Source organism: Filicampus tigris, chromosome 12, assembly GCF_054856515.1.
Source record: "Filicampus tigris isolate MCC_2025a chromosome 12, RoL_Ftig_1.0, whole genome shotgun sequence".
NCBI classification, from domain to species: Eukaryota; Metazoa; Chordata; class Actinopteri; order Syngnathiformes; family Syngnathidae; genus Filicampus; species Filicampus tigris.
The window spans coordinates 16,481,815-16,507,275 of record NC_141228.1 but is presented as its reverse complement, the minus strand read 5'-3'; the positions used below and the strand labels follow the sequence as shown (position 1 = coordinate 16,507,275).

The 25,461-nt window shown below is 40.1% G+C and overlaps 1 protein-coding gene and 1 long non-coding RNA gene across 7 annotated transcripts in view; one reads left to right on the top strand and one right to left on the bottom strand.

The window, feature by feature from the left end:
* Positions 1-3,980, top strand: part of lpp (LIM domain containing preferred translocation partner in lipoma) — a 116,172-nt gene extending 112,192 nt beyond the window's left edge. For all 6 annotated transcript variants that reach the window (XM_086046237.1, XM_086046233.1, XM_086046235.1 and 3 more), the window contains 2 exons: positions 1,420-1,540; positions 2,023-3,980. In XM_086046237.1, the coding sequence (XP_085902363.1) occupies positions 1,420-1,540; positions 2,023-2,151 (250 nt within the window). In that variant the 3' untranslated portion in view covers positions 2,152-3,980. The remainder of the gene's footprint in view (positions 1-1,419; positions 1,541-2,022) is intronic.
* The window catches only part of LOC147138732 (uncharacterized), a 43,468-nt gene that overhangs the window by 16,855 nt on the left and 1,152 nt on the right, over positions 1-25,461 (bottom strand). The window lies entirely within an intron of this gene.

The following is a 25,461-nucleotide window of genomic DNA, read 5'->3' as shown; positions in this document are numbered from 1 at the left end:
CTGTAATAATATTAGTGAACGTAGAAGAATAAGTACTAAAAGAAGTAAAAATCAGTAGAAGGACTAGTGGTAGAAGAAGGGATACTAGTATTAGTTACAAGAAGTTAATGGAAATAATAGTGTATGGGTAGAAGTAGTAGTAGTAGTAGTGGTACTCGGAGTAGTAGCAGTTGGAGTAGTATTCATACAATACCATTTTATTTATATAGCGCATTTCATAACTGCTCAGGCTGTAACAAAGCACTTTACAATACAATAAAACAATAAAAGGCTGTGGTACATGTATTAATAAATATAGACATAAATAATATATGAAGTATAAATAAATATAGCCAATACATTGACATAAAACACCATATACAATTGATACCAGAAAAGAGACGAAAAATTCAGGTCTGATCAAAAGCCAGAGAAAGAAATGTGTCTTCAACTGGGTTTTAAAAATGGACAGAGAGGGGGCTTGCCTAACAACCAATGGGAGGTCATTCCAGAGGGAAGGACCAGCGACAGAAAAGGCGGGCAGCAGCATTTTGGACCAACTGGAGACGTTTGAGGGAGGACTGGCTGACTCCAAAATAAAGTGCATTGCGGTAATCTAGCCGAGATGTAACAAAGGCACGGATGACATGAAGTGCTGATGGGAAAGGAGGGGCTTTACCTTAGCCAGCTGTCTAAGGTGAAAGAAGCTCCACTTTACAACAGCTCTGATTTGCTGGTCCGACTTAAGATCACTGTCCATTTTAAAACTCAAGTTTGAGACTGTTGGCTTTGGATGTGAAGACAGGGGGCCCAGGTCAACAGGGTGGGATGGAAACGAGCCACTGGGACCGAACACCATAACTTCTGTTTTCTTTTCGTTGAAATTTAGGAAATTAAGTGACAGAAGAAAAAAACATATATAAGTCGCACTGGAGTATAAGTCACCCCCCCACCCTCTCTCGGAATCCAAGTTGTCTCTGTCGCGTAAAGCAAATAAATGTGTCCATATAAATCAAATTAATAAAATTGTGCGCTTAGTACACATCATTTCCACCGAGCTACGACGGGAACATTTAGCTAACATCCACACATGTATCATTACAAGAGAGTTATGGTAAGATAACTTTGAACTCACCAAAACGGTTGTACATGATTAAATAAGTATTTTATTTATCGCCGACCCTGTAGAATGTTTCCAAGTCTTGTTGTTGTTGTAGTTCATCGAAGTAGTGGTTGTAGGACTAACTACTATTAGTAGCTTGGTTTTTACAAGCGGTAGTAGTAGTAACAGTTATAGATTTAGTAGTGCTACTATTAGTAGGAGGAAGAGGAGAAAGATGAACACAAGTAGTAGTCGTACATACATCATACATTGTTAATAGTAGTAGTATGATGCAGATGATGTTTGTCTTCGTTGTTTGTGTTGTTGTGGCTGAGCAGGAAGTTTGCACCCCGCTGCTGCGTGTGTTCTGAACCTATCATGCCCGCTCCCGGTCAGGAGGAGACGGTTCGTATTGTGGCTCTGGACAGAGACTTCCACGTCCACTGTTACCGCTGTGAGGTACGTACGAATACTTCATCATACGTACTCACTACACTACATAAAGGCCACACCCACAGCACACGACACCCTATATAGTACACTTTTATACTATACTACGCCAGTACAGTGATCTTTTTGCATTAGAAACTCAAATTAGAAAATTAGCCAACATGAACGTTAGAGCACGTTAGAAGCTATAGTTAGCCTACCGTAGCATGAATGACTCACCTTCATGCTAACTGAAAGATCTAATCGGTGACTAGCTGCTGACATTTGCTTATTCAAAACTCAAATTAGCTCAAATGTATCTTAGACCAAGTTGTTAGATGAAACATTTAGCCTAGCTTAGCAAAAACATCTAGTCAAAGTAGCATAGTTTAACATTGATTCAAACAGTAGCTCATGAAAAATGTTGCGGTGTTCACCATTTAGCCTGTCTCATCTAAGAGCCTACTCGAACATGTGTTAGCAAGCTAACATTGTGTGTGTTTTGCGTACAGGACTGTGGCTCTCTGCTGTCTGAAGGTGACAACCAGGGCTGTTACCCTCTGGATGGACACGTCCTGTGCAAGAACTGTAACACGGGACGCATCCAGGCGCTCTCCGCCAAGGCCACCACTGACCTCTGAAAGGGCAACCAATCGTTTCCTCCTCTTTTTGTGCTCACTTAGTTCTTCCTTCCTCACGTGCTTTTCCTCGCGTACTTGGATAAACATATATACTAACTACATTGTTGTAATACTAGCATCACGGTATAATACAGTTAGTGTGGCTTAGCATGAAGATGGCTAACTGGTAAATAAATTAAATTTGACTCACTAAAAGAGGCTAATCAGTGACTACCTGTGAACATAAATTACTAGAAACTCAAATGACAAATTTACACAAAATGTACCGAAGAGCATGTTAGCCTAGCAACAGTTAGCCTATAAGTTAGCATAAAGACAGTTAACAAGGGAGTAAAATCAATTTTGATTCCCAACAACACGCTTGCAGATTTTTAGCATTTATCGCCTTCATGCTAAACTAGGCTGCTTAGTGACTAGCTGTGGACACGTTCTTAAATTGTGATCAACGCTGTCATTAGCCGTAACATTAAAAAAAAATAACCGTGAGACAGCTATAGTCTTGACTCCAAACTGTACGACAACCCAAGATTGTGATGAAATCTAGTTAGCCAGCAGATTGTTGGCATTTCCCACTTTTCATGATGAGCTATGGTAATAAGCAATGTAGCCTGCCTTAGGCACATTTTCAAAGATACAGTTATCATAGTTTAGCATACAGATTAGCATACAGGCTAATGCGCCAATAGATGTCAACTTTTTCGCTATTTGTGACCATTCCAACGTTTTCTTTATCATGTTTACCGATCAAAATCATGCTAACATTCCACTAACATAATCTCACGTTGTAGCCTTCGTGCCTCTTTATGAACTATTATTCCTCCTATGCAGAAAAAATATGCAACTTTCTCTTTGTTTACATATTATTAGAAATGTTGCCACTTACATGGCTAATGTCAGTCGCATGGACACTTTATCAGAATTTTTATGGGTTAAGGGCTTTTTTTTCACGTGTACAGAGCAGGGCATCGCCATCACTTTCTTTCACCGTCGGTACGCCACCACCTAACGCTACCAACTGTGTGCGCGTTTGTCAGTATTTTTCCCGACTTCTCATTTCCCGCAGTTTTACTGAGCAAGGCTAATCAGCAGACGATTTATTCTTAGATCATGATAGAAGCTACAAGTAGCCTAACTTAGCATGAAGCTTACTGATAGTGTTCAAGTTTGAATCCCAAGTGTACGACACGCTGGCAGATTATCACCATTATGCTAAGCTAGGCTATATAGCAACTAGCTGCAGACATTTCAAGCCTACGACAAGATAACAGAATATAATTTGAGCATGTTTGAAGCTGCAGCTTGTATAGATTACCATAAAGAGGGCTAACTGGGGGAGCGTTGTAGTTTGACTACCATGTGTACAACAATCTCATTCTTTCTTATCATTTCTCCCCATTGTGCTCAGCAAGGCATACCAGAGATTTGCAGTGGACATTTCATAATAGATATTAAATTCAGCCTATCTTAATTAGCAGAAACACAGCGAGAATTCTAGTTTTTTGGTGGGAAACTTTTTTTTTTTTTGATTCCCAAGTGTACGACACGCTCACAGATTCTTATCGTTTCCCGCAAGTCCAAACATTTGACGCTAGCGCTAAATGGTTAGCACATAATATACGATGTAAAGCGATTATTTTTTAAAATTTAACGTAAATCATGTTTTTAATGCCATTGTGTTGTTAGCTTGCTGTCTTTTTGTTTAAAAAAAGTGCCTTTGCCCCTTTGTGACCAAAGTAAACAAAGAAGATGGCCGCCTGAAACGCAACCATACTGTATGTTTGATTTTGTTTTGTTTTTTCCTTCTGTAATAATAAAAAAATGCAACTGCATCCACTATTTGTTGTTGTTGGTTGTGAGCCTGTTAGCTTGCCTGCTGTGAGCGGCTGTTAGCTTTTCCAAACAAGATAATAGTTAGCATGTTAGTTTTTCTTCTGTCTTGGTTTTTTTCCCACTTAGCTTGGCCTCTTTAAGTGTGCTAAACTTATCAACTACATCTTTGTTAGCTAAGCTTGTCTTGCGTTAGCTTTTTCTGTTAGCGGCTAATTAGCATGTGAGTCTCCTTTTACTGTGTTAGCTTTTTTTAACTCAGTCACTGCCAGACCCTCTTTTACCCTAACGTTTGAAAAAAATTGAGAAAAAATACAAATAAGTTCCTGGTATTGAATGGCTGGACTGTGAAAAGACAAATAAATATGTCAACGGCAGTGAATGAATTCATCGTGCTTGCCCTATCAGTTCTTTGTTAGTACGTTAGCTCTTCTTTTGTTACCTTTTTCACTGTTGGTCATGGTTCGGATATTAGCTTGTCTTCTTTTAGCTTTTTTACCATTGTCAAAGTTAGTGTGTTAACTTTTATTTTGTTTGCATTTTAGCTTTTTCTTCCACTTGTATTGGGTAATATTCAGTCATGCCATGTTTCTGTATGTGTTTTAGTCGTCGTTGCCGTGCTAGCATGACTGGAGATTTCCTGGTCATCTTTTCTTTTCCTTTTTTTCTTGTTCCTTGGCTTGACGGGCTGCAGGCCAAAAAGCGCTGAGCTCGTTGTTCATGCGTTCGCGTGCTGCGCTTAAGTCGCCGACGGCTCTCCGCTCGCTTTAGTGCGCATAAATCTGTTGTTTACAAACAAATTGATGAGTGATGCGCCCCCTGGCCAACACACAGCACATCACCCCCTCCCTTCATACAGTCCCTTCCTCTGCATAAATATCCCGCCGTGACTCCACTTTCTCCCTTTCTCTGCTGGCTTTTTTTTAATTTTTTATCCTGCTTGAACATCTTGCCGTACGCTGAATTATTCTGCAAGAAGTGGTGTGGGGATGCGGGGTGAAAGGTCAGAGGGCAAGGGGCCTGCATCAGAACGAAAGGGGGGTGAAACAGTAGGTCACGAGTAGGTGAAAGGAGCCGGGGGGGGGGGGGGTGCAAAGCGGTTACAGCTTGGCATGTTAGCTTGTCTTGAAGTTTTTAGCTTTTCATCTATGAGTATGTTAGCTATTGTCATCTGAGATCTTTGCTAGCATGTTAGTTAGTCTTCTGTTAGCACATGCCTTTATTTAGCTTTTGTTTGTCCAAGTCAGGAAATTGATAGCAGATTTACAATGCAGACCTAGCTGCAGACAGAAGGCGAAAAAAGGCAAAATAAAAGAAAGTACAAATAAACTGTTCACTGTGGTGACACACCTAAAGTAATACAATCATAAATAACCTTGTAAGTCCTTCCTCTCCAGTCAAAATACACCATAGCTCAGGACTCCAGACTAACTTATTTTAATTTTATTTTTTTTAACCAGGATCACAGTGGCCACTAACCTGAGATTTTAGGGGTTCCAATAAATAATTTAGGGACACATACTAAGTCGACTTGTGAAGTAAATTTTCACTCCAATAATTTTCACTATATTACTGATAAATGGGTTGAAATGTGGAGCAGAAGTCTGTCAGCAACAAAAATATTTAAGAATAGTATTTTTTTTCAAATGAGCAACTTCACTAGTCGCACCGTCACAAGTAGTTGAAAAAATTATTTGCACTGTCTCAAATTTTAGGAGCAAATTGCCCCATTTTGGGGCGGTCTGGAGCCCTGCCATAGCTCCCTTCACATTGGCACTTCACACTCAAGAGGTGCAGAATTTGATTCTGATGCACATGTTGTTTGAAGCTGTTAAGAGATCAGAGAGAGAGGAGCAAGATTGAAATTTCCTCTGACCAGTATGAGGGCACTGGGATCAAAGATGTCACGACGGCAGCATGAATGACATCACTTTCGTTTGCTGCAAGCTGAGTTTGAGAGCAAACAACAAGCACCTGCAATTTACAATTAGCAAAAAGTGTGTCTAGCTGTCAAGGAAACCAGAATGCTGTTCCATTCATTCCCGTATGTTCTTAGTTTTAACAGTTCCGTGCGAGAATGACAAGGTTGAAAAGTGAAAGTGAGTTTTTCTTTTTCTTTTTCTTAGCCTCGAGGTCGCAAGGTGCCGCCTCAAAAGAGCTCCTTAAATCATGAGAACCGCGTTACCTTTCCGTAGCGCTCCCGCGCGTAAGTCGCTAAAGTCTGAGGACTTATCCCGGATCCTCACGACGCTTCCGCCATGAATATCAAGCAGACAGCGCTCGCTCCTCGTGCACTACTCAAGCGCTACGAGGATCACTCTCAATGAGAGAGTGCAGCAGGCCAGACAAAGGTCAGCTAGATAAATGATCCTTACACCAAAAGTATATAGTCAGATTTATATTAGATACTACTCTAGACAATCTATTTTCTAATATTTTCTCTTCTATATTAGCCAGCATTTTAACCACTCTGTGTATTTTTATTCTAGCTACTATTTACCGTCTTTATAAGCCAATAGTTCAGCTATTTAGCCACTCATTTATCCATTATATTAGCCATTTATTGCCACTTTATTTTCTGCTATTTTGACGATGCTAGTAGCTGCTGTACCCTTTTTTTTTAGCCACTTTGTTAGTGACTAGATTAGCCATGTTACATGTGACATGCTTATTAGCTCTTACATTAGCCATTATTTTAGCCACTCTCTTAGGCTACGTTCACACTGCAGGGCATGATGCCCTTTTCTTAAATCCAATCTTTTTATGTTATTGTTCACATTACAAAAACAAATGTGACTTCTGAGAAGAACGAAACATGTCCGTGATGTGACACGCGTGCGCACAAATCACGACATCACGTGGCACAGTGTTAACGGAAGTAAATGTGGTCCCACGTGTGGTGGTTCTTTTCAGAACAGGGGTGGGCGATTCCGGCCCTCGAGGGCCAGTATCCTGCATGTTTTCTATGTCACCCTGGTGCAACCCACCTGATTCAAATGATCAGGATCGTTCTCCAGCTTCTGCAGACCTTGCTGATTATATGATCATTTGAATCAGGTGTGTTCCAGCAGGGAGGGATGGAAAACAGGCAGGATACTGGTCCTCGAGGGGCGGAATTGCCCACCCCTATTTCAGAATGACAAAAAAGCGAGGCGGGAAGGGGTAGAAATATTTGGGAGAAATGAGACGATGCTCATCGATGTCCTCACTTCATCGAGACGTCTAATAGCCATTGACAGGTATGGATGTCAAAGAAACATGTCAATTGGAGGGATGGCAATGAGTGAGTTTAAAACGACTATAAAAACGTAAACAAGGCTTTCAGCTATATTCTTCGCTCACGATGAACTCCCACGCGAAGTAAACCATCACGTTCTTGACACAGTATTGTGAAATACTTACATTGTCAACCCTCGCTCTTGTACTTGTAAAGAGATTAAGGCAGCGGAGGCGTGCTCGCTGTTTTTTCCGCATTTGTCACTTCCCGTTGGTGCTCCGAGCGCTGGTTTGCTAGCTAACAGCCAATCAGTGTGACCAATTGTCACGACTGGCGACGCCGATTCAACATACGTAAACGGCCCCAAGACGCTTACAGACGGGTTACGACACTACGACGGTGGCCACTACACCAAACAGACGGCGCATTCAGATGCCACGACGCTTCACGACCGCCGACGTCGGTTTGGTCTACCAGGGCCTTTAACGGCTATGTTAGCCACCTCTGTAGCCATTTTAGCTGCTATCTTAGTAATTATTTTAGCTCCGTTATTAGCCGGTACTTTATTCACTGCTAGCCACTATTATTCCGCCACTTTAATAGTCACTATATTAGACACTCCCGTTAGCCTTTACATTAGCCACCATTTTAGTCATTATTTTTGCCCTTCTACTTAACTCTTCTCGCATCGATATTACCCTGTATGTTAAGCACTATTAGCTATTATTCTAACCACTTCCGTCAGCTGAGCATTAGCATGAACTAAATTTCCTGAGCGTGTCTGTGATTAATATCATTTCTTCATGTGACAATAAGTCATGATGAAAATTGTTTTTGAAAAGTTTCTTGATTTGCATTCAGATTTGCTGTTATCAACTGTTAATGATAATTGGGCTGAACTCCAGCTGCACTGCTAGATGTGTTAAATGTAAATATGTGCACACTCAAGTCAATGAGTCTATTAGTGGTGCGTATATATTAATACAAGTCCCAGCATGAATAGCAATTTTGCCACACGACATTTAATTGACTGTTCTCATCCGTAATATGGCCCAGTGATTTCATGAGTGCAAAGCTATTGAAATGGATGTCTTTGTTTCTTGACATTACCCCAAACTTTTAATGTTTTTGTTTTAATTCCCTTGACAGACAATTATTTGATCATGAGTGGAGCTACAATTATTATTCTTATTTTTATTTTTTTAAATGAATCCTTTGGACACACAACAAAGACCAGAGTGATGAATTATTCACAGCAAGGGTCCCTCTCCGTTCTTTTGCTAATATACTCGTCCAAGCCGAAAACAGCCAAAACTCACATGACTTTTGTTAGCTCTTAGCCACACAGGAAGAATCATTGCACTATTTTTATTTTATTATTTTAACTCTACGTGACCTAATCAGTTAAATATTTATTTTTCAGTTATTTTAATTTTATTTTAAGTAAAATGAAATATTTATTAAAACATCAATTTCAATCAAATCAATTTACAAACCAATTATTATTTAGTATTTTTTAGTTTTTAGTATTTTTTACTAAACAGTCATTTCATTTTATAAAATGAATTCCTTATGGATGACAGAAAAAAAAAAACGTCACGTGGTTAATTGACAAACCATTGTTATTTTCAAATACATTTTAAAATAATATTAGTTGGTAGAATATAATTTTGAAAAAGTCAAGCATTTAATCAAGTAACTTTTTTTATGAGGTGAAAAAAACAATGGACCAATATTTTTTAAATAAAAAAAGATGGTAAAAACAAGTGATCATTATGTTTAAAACATTTGTAAATACAATTTAGAGCTTCAGAAAATATGTATAATCTTAATCTTTCGTTCATTTCTTACTTTCGCTATTTCCCAAAAAATAAATACATTTCTAATAAATGATCTTTGTGCGAAATGATGTTTTTTTCCATCTTTTTTTGATTATAAAAAGGATCAATTAAACCATTTATGCATTTAATTATATACATTTAAAGTGGCAGAGCATATCAAAAGTTTCAATTCCACTTTTTTTTTTAATGCACTCTCATGGTTTGGGAACCATTGAATTAAGTTGTATCTTCTTGTCGTACCACTGCTGTTTTAGTGAATTTCACAATTTGTCCATTCTTATTTTCAGGTGATAAATGCCCAAATGTCACTTGATGTATTCCTTCAAAAAAAAAAAAAAAAAAAAAAACGTATTCCCCCTGCTCCTCATGTCGTCTCACCCTGGCTGAGGTCTCATCTTATCCCCGGCTGATTTATGCGGGCTGTTTTTTGTCGGGGATCAAGCGGCTGTGATTAAGGGGATTTGGGAGGAGAGGAAATGTGTGTGCGCGTGCGTGCATGTGCGCCAGCGTGAGTGTTTGTGTGCGTTGGGGAGGATTTGCTGGATTAGCAGTGCAAGGTTCGCCAGTGTGTGCGCGCGTGTTAACAGCTGAATGTCACAGGTTGTGTGTACTATCATTGACTTTAGTCTATGCACTGGATTAACGCAACATCAGCTACTGTCACATTGGGAACAAATGTTTTATCATCAACATGCTGCACAACCGGGAAATTGATTTTTTTTTTTTCCTAATACATATATTTTTTTAAATAAAAATAATCTTACACGTAATAATAATTCTTATTCAATTTGCACCTATTGTTCAAATATGACTGCAGAACGTGACTATGTACATATGTCATTAATACATTTTATTATTATCTTACTGTGTAAAAGTTTTAACAAAACTATGATGCGGATTATGCATATTAGCAGTTATATACACTGTACATATGGGTGTATTCATTATCGTAATATGTCAATGTCAATAATATTACACTTTGCACTAGTTGTACTCATATTACTGTGGTATAGAGGTCATTTTATCAACAGTATCTTAATGTCTGTCTATCTAGCTAATCGTCTGAAAAGTGAAATGATTTCCTGAAAGTCCGTCACGGATGACATGAAGTGTTCCAGACTAGCCACGTACGAGGGAGCAATATGAGTCAGGCGCAAAGCGCTTTGGTGTCACGCAAAGCAGGCCGCAATAGCTTCCCAAACATATGAAGCAGATTGGATGTGTTGAGAAAACATCGAATTTGACGGGAAGCGTTATGGAACAATCTAAAGGTATCAGGAAATGCTTTAGCGTCGTCTAGAGTAGACGCAAAGTGCTTTGGAGTGATGTAACGCAGCCGGAAAGTGTGCCGAAAAAGACGCTGAGGGTAGAGTAGTAGATGCGCCTGCAACAGAAGGAAACCTACAAGTCATGATTCAGAGTAATGCAAAGCAAATAGGAAGTGATCAGGCGCAACATAAAGAAAGGAAGTGCTCATGAGCAATGTAACGCGGAGCAAAGTAAAAGCTACACATCGTGATTCAGAGGAATGTAAAGCACGCAAAGTGCTTAAGAGCAACATGAAACCCGCAGGACATGCTTTGGAGCAAAATCAAGCAACCAGAAAAGTGCTTAGGAGCAGGAGCCGTTTCTCAATTCGCTTTCGTCTCTGTTCGTTTGTCCTTGTGCTCTTGTGAAACGTCATCAGTTGCGGTCCAAGTCCCGTTCCAATCGGAAGTACGCACAAACCAAGAATGCACGCGATACCCAAATGTTGTTCTGGTCTGCTAGCTCTTAAACCAAGCATGCTTCGGTTGGTTACTTGTGAAGACTTGGCTGGGAAAATAGCCCAAGATGCATTTCGTGCTGCTCTCAAAATGGCGGAGGACTCACATTTGCACAACCCTCCCCCCCCTAATATCATTATATGTAGGAGCAGAATACTAATATAAAGCAGAAGACAGCACGTGTGTTGAACCAACATGACGTTCTTAAGAGCAATGTAAACCGCACAGGACCTCAACACTTCCTTTGAGGCTCTGAGTTAAACATGTTATCCTGATTAAACGCCCCCCCCCCCCCCTCCTCAAGTCATCCCCTCTTAAAGTTTAATCAACCCTTTTGAGGTGAACCGCACTCTCCGTGTTTTTAGCATTAGCCTCCTCGTTGCTCGCCGGCCACGCGTGTTTTTGTTCCGCGCCGCTCGTCAATGATTCACGACGTACACGCTGGAAGTCGTTTTGCAGATGGCGTCCGCGGTCTGGCTTTTTGCGTGGCACGCTCGATATCGCGCAACGCACGCGCATTTACACACACGCGTAGGGCCGGCGGGAGCCTAAATTGCGGGTTAGCCTCGGATTTACATCTCGGAATGTTGCACCTCGGGCGGGAAATGTGTGAGTGATACCCGCTCGCATTTGAAGAAACCATTAAGATTTAAGAGCGTAAAGGACGACTGCGAGCTGGCACGGAAAGAGTCAAAGCAGTAGAAATAATCACGTGGCGTAGCGTGTAGTTGTCAGCTCTCTTATGTGCAAGACTTTGACTTGACACGGGAGGACGACAAGGCCTGAAATCTTCCGCTCCTGTTCCCAGGAAACATTGATGGGAAGCAGGCAGGAAGTGCTTGGAAATAATGTGACGTGGACGGGAAGCATTTAATAGTAACAAATTAGACAGGAAGTGCTTATCAACAAGGGTCGTTTATCAGTATGAAGAAAACAGAGTAGGGTCTCCTGAACTCGCCAAGGCTTCATATGTACCCAATTGATGCATTCTTGGTTTAAGCTAGCAGACAAGAACAACATCCGGGTACGGGGGCGGAGCGTAGGTATCAGCACAGAGGGGGCGGAGCATTCTCGATGGGGCCTTATGAAAGTCACTTTACCGCGAGATGCGGGCCACTTTGGACCGGGCTGCGGCAAACCCCCCCCCACACACACACACACACACACATACACGACAACCACCCCCCACCCCCGCGCTGACGGTGAACGCAAGTTGTCTCCGTTGTTAAATTCACTGTAATATTATTGGACTTTATATTTTCCGAGTGGTCCCTGAAGTGCACACGAATGTGATTGGCTCATATTACGGGTGAGTGATATGTTGCGTTGTTCTATGTGAGGTGCAGTAAGTTGATATAAGTTTAATAAAGCAGTACAGGTGGCAGCGCGGCATGTGTTAGATTGGCTTTATTATCATAAAACAAAACAAGACAAGCTAGCATCTCCATCGCGTAACGCTAATATTGCTAATATCGCTAGCAAATGAGTAAAACAAACAGACGTATTGGGCACCACTCGCACCCCAGCCCCCCTCCCCGCTGACGGTGAATAGTTACGGGGCCGGGCCGCGAACGGTATAGACTTGTATAAACCGGTCCGTGGCAAAAAAAAAAAAAAAAAAAGTTTGGGGGCCCACACGGCGCATTTTATCATTATATTGTATAAATTTACCATTATACATGAACGCATCCTACAAAACGGGGACCTGTCATGCATGGGCCCTGTGAGCTTGCGGGCCCTGATAACTGATAGGAAGTACTTGGGAGTAACATGAAGCAGGCAGGAAGTGTGATTAGCAGAAACTTGACACTGACAGGAGATACTTCCAAGTCACATGAAGCAGAGAGGAAGTGCTAGGGAAGGAGATAAAATAGAGAGGAAGGTTGTAAGATGACGTCACAGGAAGTGGTTAGCAGCAACTTGACACTGACATGGTAATGCGAAAGAAACAAGGCGATACAAAGTGGAAGTCAGTACACAAGGAGTAATGACGACACGGGTGTCAATCATGATTGTGCGTTGTTTGTTTTTGGCTACGTGTATTGGCTTCAGCCTCCCTGGCGGGCGGCCATCCCAGGGGAGATAAAGGATGACGAGTAGATGGTTGAAAAGGATGACGAGTGGATGGGTGAATAGGATGACGGGTGGATGGCATTCAGAGCTCTCAAGCCGCACGCACACGCTTTTTATTTTTACCTCGCCGCGTCTTGCCAGCCATCTGCTCCAACATTTAAGAAAACCTCACTCAGGGAACTTGCACCAGACAACGCAGATAAATAGACAACAGGGTTCGCATTATAGTTTGGGATCGTTCATTCGACTCAGTTTTCATTTCATTTGGACTTTTTTTCTTTTTTGCATTCACTTACTTTTATGTTGGTTTTAGAGCAAGTTTGTTAGTTTTTATTACAAAGTCGTATTAGTTTTTGTTTTTTCTTTTAATTATATGAAGTGTTTGTCGAGTGCAAGATTTAAAAAAAAAAAAAAAAAAAGTATTGTGCGGTAAAGTAAACTACAACTTCATCAGTACGGATGTTCATCAAAGCCAAAATGAATCCATTTAAAATGAACCCTGAAAGGTCACAAGATTGAACAGTAGTTTGAGTTTAATTTTTTTTTTTTAAATACCATTTTCGTTATTATTTCACTTGCAATTTTTTTTTCAATTTGAGTTATAGTTATTTTGTTAGTTTTTCATTAACTTAAAAACCTTTGTAAACACATACTTAGAGGACAGATAGACAATGTGGAACTTCCGACTCTCATAAGAATTTTCCAAATAAAGTTCAGCGGTTTTAGTCTGCTTTTCCCGAATCCTTGCTGTAGTTACTTGCTTACAGCGCTTAGTTACAGTTAATTGGTTGCAGATACTTAGTTACAAACTTCGGATGTGGCTGTGTTCAAAATTAACCAACAACATTCAAACGCATATTAAATGGGATTCAGTTCACACCTGCCTGTGCCTTTAGATTAACCCCAGATGTTCTATTAGGCTTTCCTTGCCTGATAAAATATATCATATATATTTTTACCTAATTTACAAATGACCAGGCCCATTTGTACATTTTAAAAATCAAACATGGCCCTTGAGCACACGTTTTTCCACCCCTGGTTTGGGGGGGTACTGTCAATCAAAGCACAAACATAAAGAGGAGGATCCAACTTCCTTTGAGTGAAACCTTCTGCACATGCTGGAGTAGCCTGCAAATTGACTTCCTGTCTTTGACTGCTCACTTCCTTTCAGCTTCTATAATCAGCCACTCTTCACAAAAGGTCATTGACGTGCGTTAAGTGGTGTGTCCTGGTCTTATCTGCCTCATTCATAAGAGTTCATTTAGCCAACAATGTTATCACGCCCTCGTCTGTCTGCTCATAATTGGCTTTTCTTGACGCTTTTCACACGAAAAAGATGAGTAAAAAAAAATAAATGACACTTCCCCGCGGACCTTTCCTTTTGCTTTTTTTTTTGGCAGAGCCCTCCAAAAAGATGCCGACGCGCCGTTATTGTTCCGCTGTTTATTTCTATTTACGGCGCTTAATACAATGATTCCCAGGCGCGACCTATTTAAGCGCAGCCTTTGGCAATCAGCTACAAAGTTAACGTGTGTGCATGTGAGTGTAGGTGGAGGTTCAGAGGCCGCTTGTTTGTCTTCATTTAAGCGATGTTCCGTTGCCATAGAAGCAATGCTTCCTTTCTCTTTCCCAGCCTCAAATCGCGGAACTTGTCATTCATTGATGAGAAGGTGTCACGATGGGTGTGATGGGGAGGGGGGAGCGGGTGCCCAGCTTTTTACACAGCTCTTTGACGACGCCTTATTTTGCTACAATTATTATTTATTTTTTTATCTGTTGTGTTTGTTTCTATCCCACATTGGCATCGTTGCAATATAAGATAAATGTGTTGTGTCGTTAGACGTACGGTGCATTACGCGCACAGGGTTGAGTACGTCTTGGATGCGAAATTATTTCGAGTCGTTCTGCTTATTTCCACTGCGGCAGGTGGCACGATAGTGTTACGAAATAACAATGTGTATTATTGTACTTTATAAAAACATATCGTAAAGACATAATTAAACAGAATGTAAAGAAACAGGTTTTTCTTCCATTCAGTGGACATCGTGTTGCTCCTGTTATGTACGCCTTGGCCACCTGGGGGCAATATAAAATAGACGGGAATACGGAAACGGTCTCAGCTCGTCATTAAGATGCAATAATATGACTCGCAGAGGTTCAAGATTACGTCCCCGTAAGTATTGTTAAATTCTGTCAGTCTACATGTGTTGTTCCACTGTTTTTGTTCAAATATAAATTGCTAAAAGGCTGTGATACCGTTGCTATCCGTTAGCGCATCTATAGTGTTTCCCATCATGTGTCAGCATTAAGCTAGACGACTTTAAGGCAAAGTTGTTTCAAGTTCCCTGATGTGAAATTCTCTTTCTTTTACATGAAATCTGACGGTAAAACTTCAACTGGGAGTGGAAGTAAACAGGCTGAAGCCTCTTTTTTCAATCTGGAAAACTGCTGCTTGCTGTGACGTGAGTTGACTTCACTGGCACCATACAGTGCTTGTACCTCAAACATGCGTTCGATACGATATGTGTCAAGGTTTAATGCGACCGCTCACGATTCATGATAACCCCCACTTTGCACAATAGAAATAAACAGAACGATTAAACATAATCCGCAAGTGTGGAAAAAAAAAAAGTCCACGGCACGCCACTTGGTCACGCTCGCAATGGAGACGTGTCGTACAATTACTGTCACGCAATGTTTCCTCGCCAGTTATTCATGATCTCAAACTCGCACAATAGAAATAAACAGAACGTCTGGAAATAATCCACAGAGTCAACAAGGTCTACTTGCACAGTCTACTGTGATCTCTCCTTTTGCACAATAACACACAGCCCAATTGAAAAAGTGGGTCAGCCGAGCTATTCTTAGTAGTCGCCGAACATCCTGCTTTTTCCCCTCCAAACAAGCTACGCTAACGCTAGCGAATCAACACGCAGGTGGAAATGAACTTTTTTTTTTATTTTTTATTTTTTTCGCTTTAATAATCCAGATGCTCGCTTCACTTCAGGAAGGCGGGAATGTTTTTTCTTTTTTTTTTTTTTTTTCTTCTTTTGGACATTTTCGAGCGAGCCTTCACTCATTTCCTCGCCTCGCTACCTCAAATTAACTTTCATTCCCTCCATAAGAGACAAGCTGAAAGGGGAACGCTGGGAAGTGACACTGTGGGTGTATCAAGGGGGAACCATCATTCTCACGCACATACACAAACCAACTCTGCTTTCACACAGAAAATTTTGTTGAGCAAAGCAAAAAGAAGCAGTAATTATGTGACGTATACATTATATGCATGCGTGACTGAGCTTGCCTACTTGTTAAATCAACTATTGAAAATAACTGTCAATGGGAACGATACATTTATTGGATCTATGTGTGCATGTGCGACAGTACATGCTGTGGACTTTTTTTTTTTCTTTTACTCCGATGGATTATTTCTAGTTGTTCTACTTATTTCTATTGTGCAAAGGTGGTGGTTATTGAGAGGAACAGGTGAAATGTGCGATCACAATAACTATTTGACATGCTGCAATGTACATCCCCTAGAAGTCTAGAAATAATCCAGAGTGAAAAAAAAAAAAAAATCCTTGCATGCAAGGGCATACAATTTAAGTACATACCGGTGCTGACGGTGTCAGAAGATGGCAGCATTGGGTCTCTTTTGGGTGAGCTCACCGTGTATCAATGGAAGGCGGAAACGGAGGAGCTTTAAAAGTGTGACCGTTAAAAGCAACTTTATCAAAGCGTTTGTCATGTTAAATCTACCACTAAGAATGACACAAAAGAGAGAAAAGATGACAGAGATGATTTAAATTTAGAAGTAGAAGCGATGAGGTAATGTACGTACATGCACATGTGCAAACATACACACGCATGCGCGCACACACTACTAATTACTACTACTACTACTACTTCTAAATAGCGTGCAAATAGCTTGTAAATTTTGTCGAATGTAAAATTGTTGCACTGGTGATTGTAAATATGTCATTTTGCCATGAAAAGCACAATTACATTGTTGTTGTTGGTATTTTATAGAAGAAAAGGACTGTTGAGATGTTTGAGGGGCCACGAAAGCAAAAATTATTAGAAGCAAAGTTGTTGTGCATAAAATACTTCTTTTAACAAAAGAGCAGTTTTTTTTTTTGGTCCAAAATAAGTGATTTGGAAGAACCTGCCCATGTTCTACTACTGATTACTAAAAAAAAATAAAAATGAAAAAATAAAGTAGAAAAAAATCTGTTTGTGTGATGAAAGAAGAGAGCCCAATCTTTCATTTGGTAGTTTCTGTGTTTACACAGTTATAAAACACAATATTCAGTGAGCCTTGAAAGATCAGGCAGAATGCACCAAATTGGCTCGCACTCAATAGGTTGTACTTTTTGAAAATGGATGGCATTGAAAGGTTTTTTTTGTACGTTTCCCCTCGCCCCCCCCAAAATAATTTCTAATGGACATCAATTAGACTTTCGCAATTCGCTATTTTCTTGTGTCTGGTTTTTGGGTGAGGCTGAGGCTGAAACAAATTTGAGATGCAAGTGTCATCGCAGAACGGATTAAATATCGCAAGGCATCATTGTATATAATATTAATGCTATCGCTCCTGTTGCCAGTTATTCATGACAACCATTACCTTGTACAATTGAAGAATCCAGAAAACAAAAAATTATCCGCAAGTCAAAACAAAAAAACAAAACACACAGGTGGAATTGAGGTTTTTTTTTTTTTTTTTTTTAAATTTTTTTTTTTTTTAAAGACTGTTAATGATGACGGGGGAGCAATCAGGCTGGATACATCACACACGCGGCTGTGTGCGCTGGTTCGGCAGAGCAGAAAGTGATTTGGAGGCCGAGCAGAAAATGCACTGTCTCCCTGCAGGCATTGCATGACAAATCTGTGAACTGGCACACTCCTCCTCCTCCCCGTCCACGTTGTTGTTTGTTTGGATGACTACCTGAACGCTCGCTTCACCCCTGACCCGGTGTCCTAAATTACAGTTCATTTTTTTTCTTTTTTCTCTAAGTAGCCTCGGCTCAACCTTGACACCCTATTTAAGGTGAATTGCAGCCGAGGCTTTTCCGTCAGGTGCTGGGGAGGTTTTCCAGGAATATTCTATTCGTATTTGTCACCTGCAGCTAATGAGTGCAGTGAGTGAGTGAGGCTCCTTTTGGTGTTTAAAAAAAATAAAATAATAAAATGGCAAACAGCAGGTTGAATGGTATTTGCTATACATAGTCATATTGACAATGTAATAATACATCTAAGAGGCTCACATTACGCCATTTATTTTGAGGTCTGACTCGATGGATATGATTTGTTGCAATTGTTTTCATGACCCAGTAGCGAGTCAATTTTGTACGTTTCCTGCTTATTACACCAGCATCTCAGTGCGTAATGACAAAACAGCAACAAATATAGAAAGCCCAAATCAAGATGTTTAATTTGAGGTATGACTCCATATGAGTCAGTGCAAATTCATTTTTGACCATAAATCTTAAATCGGTCATCAATCAGTCATGTTTGACTCCATGATTTTGAGATGTGTGTGTGTGTGGGGGGGGCGTGCAGGTTACATCATCATAAGAGCTAAGAGATAACAGATGTTGAACGACCTCACCAAGATCTTTGATTTTAGGTATGAGTACGTGTGGTTTAATGTGAATTGATTTATGACCATGTTACTAGTTAAATTTGGCTACATGATATTGGTTTGTTTGTTTTCTGTCTTGGTGGGGTTATATCATCATAAAAGGTCTTATTGTAATCCTAAAAATGACATACTATATCTGAAAAGGCCTCATCAAGACCTTCAATTTCAGTTGTTACTCCGTGTGTTTTGTTGCAGATTGATTTATGACCGTGTTACTTGTCAAATTTTACAACATGATCTACGTTTTTGTGTTTTTGGGAGGTGACATTAAGACATATTGAAATTGATCAAATAATGACTGATCTGAAAAGGCATCGTCAATACCAGAGCTGGGCATCGCCTATTTCCCGTCTGCATATTTAATCGACCCACGTGGTCCCGGTCGGTCCAAGTCAGACAAACAACGTCGAGAACGGACTTTGCCTGTACCACGGCACACGCAGGTCCCGCATTCCTGACACGTGGCAGAGTAAGGTAAAAATAAAAAATCAAACAGTGTTGTGTAACTTGCGGTCCCACAGATGCAATGACATGTGCCGCATATTGTTTTTAAATCACCGATCACCATGCCGCGCGTTTGTCTGTTGTTTTTGTTTGATATTTTTTCCTTGTTCGGCTGTGTGTCTGCTCGTGCGGCTCCTGCTTGTGACGTGAAGATTACATTCCCGCCGCCGACCGGCTGTCGCCGACGAGGGATGGACCGGGACCACGTGGTCGATTAAATATGCAGGACGGAACGCCGTGGTGGTTAGGAAATACCCAGCTCTGATCAATACCTTTAATTTTAGACATGACTCACTCCATGTGTATGAGTAGAGTAGAGGCTGAGAGTAGTCAAATTTGAGCTGGAATGTTGAATGTTTTTTGTCTTTATTGTCAATATATGAGGGCATATTGACAAAGTAATAACCAGTATTTGCAAAATCATCACAAAGACTTCTGATATGAGGTATGACTCCATTTAGGTTGTTACAAATAGATATACTACGCTGTGGGTTTTCACATGTGATTTATGACCCTATAATGAGTCAAATTTACATGACTTTTGGTTATTATTTCATGATACTAATGGCAACACACATATTGACAGCATAGTTACATGACTGGACAGCCCTCATCGTTGCCTATAATTTGTGGTATGACTCTTAGCACTTTGTTGTAAATGGATTTATAACTCTGTTCCCAGAAAAATAATGTTTTTTGTTTAGTTAACATTCACGTGAGGGCATACTGATGTTTTTTTTTTTTTTTTTAATGTTATCTAATTATTTGATTGTGTGATGCTGTGTCAACGTGGATACACACCATGGCTTCTGTTACGTGTCTGATGTGACACTTTTGCGTAATCTGTCTTTGTGAAAGAAGCTCTTAGTTGCTTTATGGCCTCCTGTGTCACCGTGGATACGCAGCTGGAAGCACCCTCCACACACACACACACACACACACACACACACACAAGTGCACCCACGCACAGAATTCACCATAAAGTGTGATGTTGTTGCACTGCAGCCTTGAGCGCAGACTGACTTTGGCAAGCAAAAGTACCCTGGAAATTGCTGCCTTTGATTTGCGAGTCCTAAAAGCCTGAGCAGAGACGATGAATTAAAGGTGCTAAGTGACACAATTTTATTTATCAACCTTTTTTTTTTTTTCTTCCCAAACGTCTTGATGAGGACTTTTCTGCTCTGTAGCCATGTCAATTCAGCGTCCTATTACGACTTAGTAACCAAAAAACATGCAGCCCAAGGGCCTATTTTAACTAGTCCTGGGGTTCATAGATCAGTTTGATATGTACCACATGGAGTCATGCATCAAATTAAATATATTAATTCGGGCTTTCCAGAATATGTAACTATGTTATTAATATTTCAAATATGACGATGTAACCAAAAATGTTTTGGATGCAAAAACCTTCATCTTTTAGGGCATGTCAAATCTGACATGGAAAGGGGTCATAAAACATCCATCCATTATCTATACGGCTTCTCCTCACAAGGGTCGCGGGGCGTGCTGGAGCCTATCCCAGCTGTCTTTGGGCAGTAGGCGGGGGACACCCTGAACTGGTTGCCAGCCAATCGCAGGGCACACAAAGACAAACATCCGCACTCACAATCACACCTAGGGGCAATTTAGAGAGTCCAATCAACTTACCACGCATGTTTTTGGAATGTGGGAGGAAACCGGAGTACCCGGAGAAAACCCACGCAGGCACGGGGAGAACATGCAAACTCCGCACAGGGAGGCCGCAGCCACGACCTCTGAACTGTGAGGCGGATGTGCTAACCAGTCGACCGCCCGGGTCATAAAACAATTAGCAAGAAATTAAAGGTCTTTATTGGGACTTTCCAATGATATTCTTTTGTAATTTTGACTTTACATGATGATATAATAACCCCAAAACACCCTGCACCAGGTCAAATTTGAGTACTAGCAGGGTCATATATCAATTTGCACAAAAGTACTAAAAGTCACGCCTCAAACTAAAGGTCCTAGTGAGGGCTTTCCGTATATGTAACAATTTTGTCAATATGCCCTCATTTGACACGGCGGCCTGCATTACACAAGAAGCATGTTGTAACATCACATGTATTTACTCTCTCCTAAATGTGAGCCCACACTTAGGTGCAGCCTGCGTTCATCATGACTGGAATAACACTGCCACTTAGTGGATGCATCATCTCCTCCATGTGGAAAGAAGCATATACAGTAGGACCTTTTTATTCTTTTTTTTTTTTTTTTTTTTTTTTTTTTTTTAAAACGCCACAGGGAAAACAAAGTTTGCATGGGGAAAAAAGTGGGGGGCAAAGGCTGGTCTTGAACTGCATGTCGCAGCCCCCGCAACGCCATCTATTATTACGCAAGTGCTTATTAAAAGGAGGCTTTTCTGCCTGGGGGACGGCATCAACATTTAAATAAAGACTTTAGTGCTCAGATTTTTTTTTTTTTTATTGTTATTGTCTGTGATGTGACAAAGCTGTGATGTGTGAAAGGGCCTAAAAACCATGCAGTGAACTTTCTATAATTACCAGGTCATCCATTATGTGTTAACTTCCACTTCAAAATGGACGCCGCCGACAAGAGAACCACGTGATGCCTCCCAGCCAATCAACATAGAGCGCTAAAAACTACAATCCTAAAATAAGTTTCAAACTTCATTTATCTGAGAGATTGTTTAGGTGGCTCTGTAGGTGTTCTTGTTTTGGTTAGCAATGAAACATAAGCATGGACGTACACAGCATTGCGGAGTGACCACATTTTAGAGTCTACTGCAACACTAATCAGCATTACCGTCCCTAGTGAAAAATAATCTTTAATAGTAGGAAGGGAATCATTTTAAGACTCCACACTTTACTTCATTTTTGACACTGTTTACTTATAATGGTAGTGGCTGCTGTTTTGGTTAGCAAAAGAACATAAGCATGGGCGTACACAACATTTCAGTCTACTGAAACATTAATTGTATTTACCGTAATATAATGTAAGCTCATCTTTAAGAAGAGAGTCCAAGAAGAACATTGGACTGTTTACCTGCATCGATAGGTGCTGCTGTTTTGGTTGGCAACAGAATTCAATAGGGCTCAGCCGTTAAAAAAGTGAAAGATGTCCTTCTGCATAGCGTGAGTTCTCTGCAGTGCAGCTTTTGTGTTTTTTTTCTTTTTTTTTTTTTTTTTATGTTTTGGGTTTTTTTTCCAGCTCAACAAGCTTCCGCGGAGCTAATGAAGCCTCACCGCCGCCCCCCACGCACCCCCACCGCCACTCTCGTCCCTGCATTATTTCCACAACTAAAAAAGCTTCCGTATCTGTCTACGCCCCAGCGAGCTGCTGCGCACACATTCAGTAGATGGCGAGCATGGAACTTCTCCACAGAGGGTCAAAGGGGTCTACACGAAACATCTGCTGATACCCCCCCCAACCCATTGTGCCATGTCGCTAACTCACCACCGCGCCGCCATGCGGGTAAACAAACATGGCGGGAACCTAATTGAATTACTTCCGTCCGTCAACAACCATGCGGATCGGCGGCTCGGACATGTTTGCTAACACAGTGGAGGCAAAAGTCAACATGCCGTGTAGAGACCTCAGTTCACAGATGAACTCTACATGTGTTTTTTTTTTTGGGGGGGGGGGTTCTGTTGCTTCGAGGGGACACCTAGTTTAATGTAAACTGTGGTTAACTTGTTTGTTTTTTACGCCATGTATCCATTTAGAATGTTTAGAAAGAATGAAGTTAACTTATTTTTACATTTAGCGGTACACGATTGACATTTGACACAAACTTAGTTTTCACACTTACCGTATATTATAGTTAAGGATTTTATTAGGACTGGAGTGCTTAACTTTTTTTTACGCTTGTGTGGCCATTGAAAATGTTATTTTAAGTGAATTTTAGTTTTACACTTAAATGCCCCATAAAAGTGTTACTAACAAAGTTGAACACTTTTCACATTTGCATGACCATTATGAATGATATTAATGTAAATAATAATTTTAAAAAAACAACATTCAATTTCATGAAATTTAAACTTCTTTCTTATTTTTGTCATTAACACTTTGAATCAATAAAGTACAATTAAAATTACCTCAAATAAAATAGGATTAGATTCAATTAAATTAAAATGAAAACTTATCAAATTATATATATATATATATATATATATATATATATATATATATATATATATATATATATATATATATATAATTTTTTTTCTTTTCTTTCTTTTTGATTACAATTTAAAACTTAACATTTTGGTCGGATCTGTATGTGTTTTATCACTTGTGTGACCTTTAATATTATAATCAACAACTGGTGACATTTCTTGTTTGTTATTTTTACACTAGCGTGACCATTCAGAATTTTGCATACTAAATAAATAAATCAATAATTAACCTTTTTTTTTTTACACCCATTAAGAATGTTGTGGTTAACTTATTTATAAGCTTGCATAACTGTTAAGAATATTATTAGCAGGACTTAACTTGTTTTCACACACACTTATTTTGATTCCAACCGCATAACACCTGTGTCACCTTCGTAACTCATTCATTTTTACACTTGTATGAGTTGCAAATGTTTAAATGTGACTTAAAAAAAAAAACAGGTTCTTTAATCTGTCTATTTTCATTATTTCCAAGAGAGGTGGCTGAAGGGGGTTTATGCAGGTTGGATTTGTAGCAAAAAAAAAAAACCAACAAAAAAAACAAGAGTCAAGCATGATAATATGTTACACGCAAGCATTAAGCACACAACAATGGCAAACACGCTCGCAATCCATTAAAAGGAAGCTCGTGTATTATTCACTGTGTTATTAATTCATGACGGAGGGAGCCCATCAGCGATAAACACGTAGGGCGTATGTCGAAGACGTAAACGTGAGGAGATAGAGGAACATCTTCGCATTTTACGCCGTCTTGATTGCTTGGCCTAGATACAACATTATGGATTATTCTTATCCTCGCCTCTCAAGCTGCAGCGATGCATCATGGGGGCAAAGGCTTTCTAAGTTCACTCGCTTACATAAAAATAAATAAATAAATAACCTATTGTGTAGCAGCAGGGATCCACGAGTCTTACTGAGCTCTTATTTTGGGGGGACTCCGCTATAATCCCACTGCAGCGGAAGATCTCAGGAAGAGAACACAATGTATTCTGGGAGGCGAGTCGACTTCACGTTTGGTCGCAAATTGCTGAAAAGTTTTGGGGGTTTTTTTCCCCCCCCAGTCCTGCCTTACTGTTTTTGTAGCATAAATGAAAGAGTCTCAATGATGTTGTCAACCATCAAGGCACATTATGATGTCGACACGTGCCTTACTGGACCTTGGTACAAACATGGTGCCATCGCGCTGCCACTGACTCAAAACGCTTTTGGCTTGAAAAATGAGAACAAGTAGATGCACAGTTTAAGTAAATAATGATTTTGTTGGCTTTCAACAAGTGCTGTGCGATAATGAATCATTTGGTATTGATCCGATATCAAGTCAATACAGGGCCAGTATCACCGATACCAATACCGATACTATTGTTTTACACATAGATAACAATAGAAATCTACTGGTCAGGTCTGTTCATTTTTAAAAAGTCTCTTTTTTGAGTCAACTTTACGAACTTTGGAATAGCCGTGCCGTGTCATGTCATCAATACCACAAATTAACAAGTTAACAAACAATTTGATTGGCTCATTATGGTGACATAATCACAGCAAGCATTTATTTACTGACTATACAGTTGATTAAAAAAACATGAGAAAAAAACTGGCGAGTGTGACAATGCATGGTCCGCTATTTCAAGATGCACTTTACATTGGCATTTTGACCCATTAAATTTAATTTTTTTTTTTTAAACAAGGAACAAATAAACACTGGATTATATTGGTCTAGAATAGACCGGCCGTTCGGGAGCTGTCCCGAATTTCCCAATTGCCACCCCTCCCCTGGCCCTCAGGCTTGCATTGTGAACGTCACTAGACCAAAAAACAAATCACACTTGATTAACTTGAAGGTGTGCCGGTCGATTTGAACAAATTTCAGGGACTATGTGGACTATGCGTACGGCCACATAGCTTTACCCAGTGTCTGCGTTTATCAGTGCAATCATAATTCTTACCCTTTAAAAGCGCAAAACTATACGGAAAAATTGATCTTGGAATTCAATGTAAAACTACCAGGAACAGTTGGCCAGCTGTTCTGCACTGTGATTGGTTGGTGCGCCTCCGTTTCTTGGGTGTGGCTTTGCAAATTCTGTGTTAATGGTAAAAGTCAACACAGAAAAACACTTACGCAGCAGAAAATACCTATAAGTGAAATGTTTCTATTATTTGGAACATAATTTGCATACGTTTTGTGTGTTATTTCTGTCTAGGAAGTGTTTACACAGAGGAAGGAGTACATTTTAAGATATTTTCCTGCTAGATGTGCAGAAAGATTGTCTTCCAAACAACAGAGGAC